The sequence below is a fragment of the Lolium perenne genome, chromosome 6 (genome assembly GCF_019359855.2).
Source record: "Lolium perenne isolate Kyuss_39 chromosome 6, Kyuss_2.0, whole genome shotgun sequence".
NCBI classification, from domain to species: Eukaryota; Viridiplantae; Streptophyta; class Magnoliopsida; order Poales; family Poaceae; genus Lolium; species Lolium perenne.
Genome location: NC_067249.2, coordinates 136,603,696 through 136,606,458, shown reverse-complemented (window position 1 = coordinate 136,606,458; position 2,763 = coordinate 136,603,696). Strand labels below are relative to the sequence as shown.

The 2,763-nt window shown below is 58.0% G+C and overlaps 1 protein-coding gene across 1 annotated transcript; it reads right to left on the bottom strand.

Moving 5' to 3' along the window:
* Positions 1–603: 603 nt before the first annotated feature.
* On the bottom strand, positions 604–2,526 carry LOC127334423 (uncharacterized). Its single transcript, XM_051360868.2, has 2 exons — positions 1,161–2,526; positions 604–1,093 (listed from the first exon to the last, which is right to left on the bottom strand). Exons 1-2 carry the CDS (start codon positions 2,338–2,340, stop codon positions 804–806), a joined length of 1,470 nt encoding a protein of 489 aa, XP_051216828.1. The 5' UTR covers positions 2,341–2,526; the 3' UTR covers positions 604–803.
* Positions 2,527–2,763: the final 237 nt, after the last annotated feature.

The window sequence follows — 2,763 nt, the reverse complement described above, 5'->3', positions numbered from 1 at the left end:
TTGGAGAACATGGCCAGGAACTCGATTGTTTTGGACAAGCCCCTAGACCCAACCCCTAGGAACGCCAAAATGGTTACAGGCTACCAAACATGCTCCTAGTATTCTCAATTGCCACATGTGCTCACCATTGTTCAGTGAGACACGGGGACTATCCATAACCTCTAGTGATAAGCTACAAAGTACGGAGAATTTATGCACCTTATGGTGAAGCAGAGATTATAGAGATGGAAGTAAGTCACCATTACTTAGCACACCTTATCCTCTGTAATTAAAAAAAAACTAAGTTTTCCAAGTAATGATGTTATTAGAAATTACTACTTCTTGTTTTAAAAGAAGAGACGGTAGAAGGTAACCTAACGGAGCTAGACGAGGAAAAGGAGAGAATTATCGGAATGGCTTGAGAGAAACAAAGTGGATCTGGACATCAAAATGTCGCTCGTTGCTCACTCTACTGTGCAACAGAAAATAGTTTGTCAGTCTGGACACCATAACAACCGCAAGAACAAAACAAATGTAGGCTACCACGCACAACAAAATCCGTTAGATGATGAAAACAATCCTTTTGTTTTTTACCTCAGTTTTACGCTAGCGTAAAGACCTGACCATAGAGAAGGTGTTCGTCAAAAAGAATCGTTTTGACATTTCATTTCTGCGAGTGTCGATAAAACCTGGGCATGCAACTGAAACATTTTGGGCAATCGAACATAGCTACCATAAGAATTTGCTAAAACACGGCAAAGTGAAGCATAAATCGCGCCAACATCGGTCGGCGTGGAGGCGCATGCCGCGCCACAACGGCGTGATCACTGGGCGCCACGGCGGCGCTTGTTAGCCCCAGCACCCTTGCCACCGCCTTCAGGCACCAGCACCTGCGCTGCGTACGCCAATTCCTGCTGCGCCTTGGCAAGCTCCCTCTTCTTGGCATTGCCCAGCTCCTTCTTCAGCTGGCTGATCTCGCCCTTGGCCTTGGAGAGAGCCTTCTCCTTCGCCTGCAGCTCGGACCGCAGCACTTCGCCGCCATTGCCACCACCGGCAGCAGGCACCTGCGTCTTCTTCCCTGCCCGCGACGGCGCACCTTGGGAAGCTGCCACACCTGCGTAGTATAAAACAGTCAGACATTAATTAAAACAAATGTACTCTTCAGATAGATATATTCGTACCTGGACACGCTGAGGCGCGGCTAATCTTGGCGGCGACGAGGTTACTCTCGGACAGGTAGGTCTTGAGGTCGACGACGCCCTGCCCCTGCGACAGCAGGCGCACGACCGCCGCATCGCCATCGGTGAGCACGGGTTCGCTCATGGCCTCCTTGGTCGCGACGCCCCACTTCACGGGGCACCGCCAGGGCGCGCCCGGCGGAGGCGACACGAGGAGGAACTCCTCCTTCCACCCCTTGATGGACGTGGGGAGGCCGGTGAAGAGCGCCGGAACGCTCTCCCTGGCCCGGAAGTTGTACCATCCCTTCGCATTGGGCAGCGCCGCCAGGGCGAAGAAGCGGCGAAACACGGGCAGCGTGGGCGCGCCGGCGCCGCGGAAGTGGCAGAGCACCGCGAACCCGACCAGGGTGCGCCACCCGTTGGGCGCGAGCTGCGACGGCGCGATGCCGAAGTGGGCGAGCGCGTCGCTCACGAACGGGTGCAGCGGCAGGCGCAAGCCCGCGGCGAACGCCTGGGTGTGCACGCAGATCGGCACCGCCGCGGCGCCGCCGCCTCGGGCCCCGCGCGCGGGGGGAGGGGGCGGCGCGCAGGCCGCCTGGTTGGTGCCGGCGAGGTGCAGGCCGAACCCCTCCGGGATGCTGTACCTGGTGCGGAGCCCCGCGAGGGCGTCCTGGGTTCGCAGCGTCGACTTGAACTGCTCGACCATCGGCCAGGAGAGAACCGCCTGATCATCGTGCACAGCTGGGCGGCTTCCTCCTCCTGCTCCTCCACCCGGACGCTGCTGCTGCTGCTTCGCCGGCTTGACGTCTTCCACGGCGCCGACCCCGCCGTAGGGATAGGGATAGTCACGGCGATCTTCATGTGCACGCGGGATTCCTCCACCCGGACGCGCCGGCTTGACGTCTTCTACGGCGCCGACCCCGCCGTAGGGATAGGGATAGTCACGCCGATCATCCTTTACACGCGGCATTCCTCCTCCACCCGGACGCGGCTGGTTTGCCGGCTTGACGTCTTCCCCGGCGCGGACGCCGCCGTAGGCGTGGTCACGCCGCCAGTGCTCCGTCACCGCCGGCTTGACGTCATCTCCATCGTCGAAGTAGGGCTCGTATGAGTGGACGCTTCGTTCCTCGTAGAAGCGGTGGGAGGAGGAGGAGGAGGAGGAGCGGAACCACGACGACGACATGGCGGCTCTGGATCCGAGGGAGGCGAGTGGCGAGGGGATGGCAGCGGTTTAGATCGGATTTGGGAGACAAGGAACGGCGGGCGCTTTAACGTTGGTGCGCCACGGTTGGGGACTTGGGGCGTTCCTTCCGGTGGAAGATTGGTGGTTCGCTTTATGGAAACGGATCAGGCCATTGGACTGCCGGAGAAGATTGCGTCACCCTTGACCACCAACATTATAGGAGACCCCTTTCTTTCCTTTTGAAATTTGAAATTTGAAATCCATTCCATCTTTTACACTAGTCGCAGTGGGTAGTAGGGTTGCAAGCGGCGCCTGCACCTTGTCCTGCAAAAGCAGACATAGATCAAAAGAGATTCCGGTTAGAGCACAACATTGAGCGTTGAAACCGTAGTTGCTCCGCATCGCCCCCGCGACGACACAGGC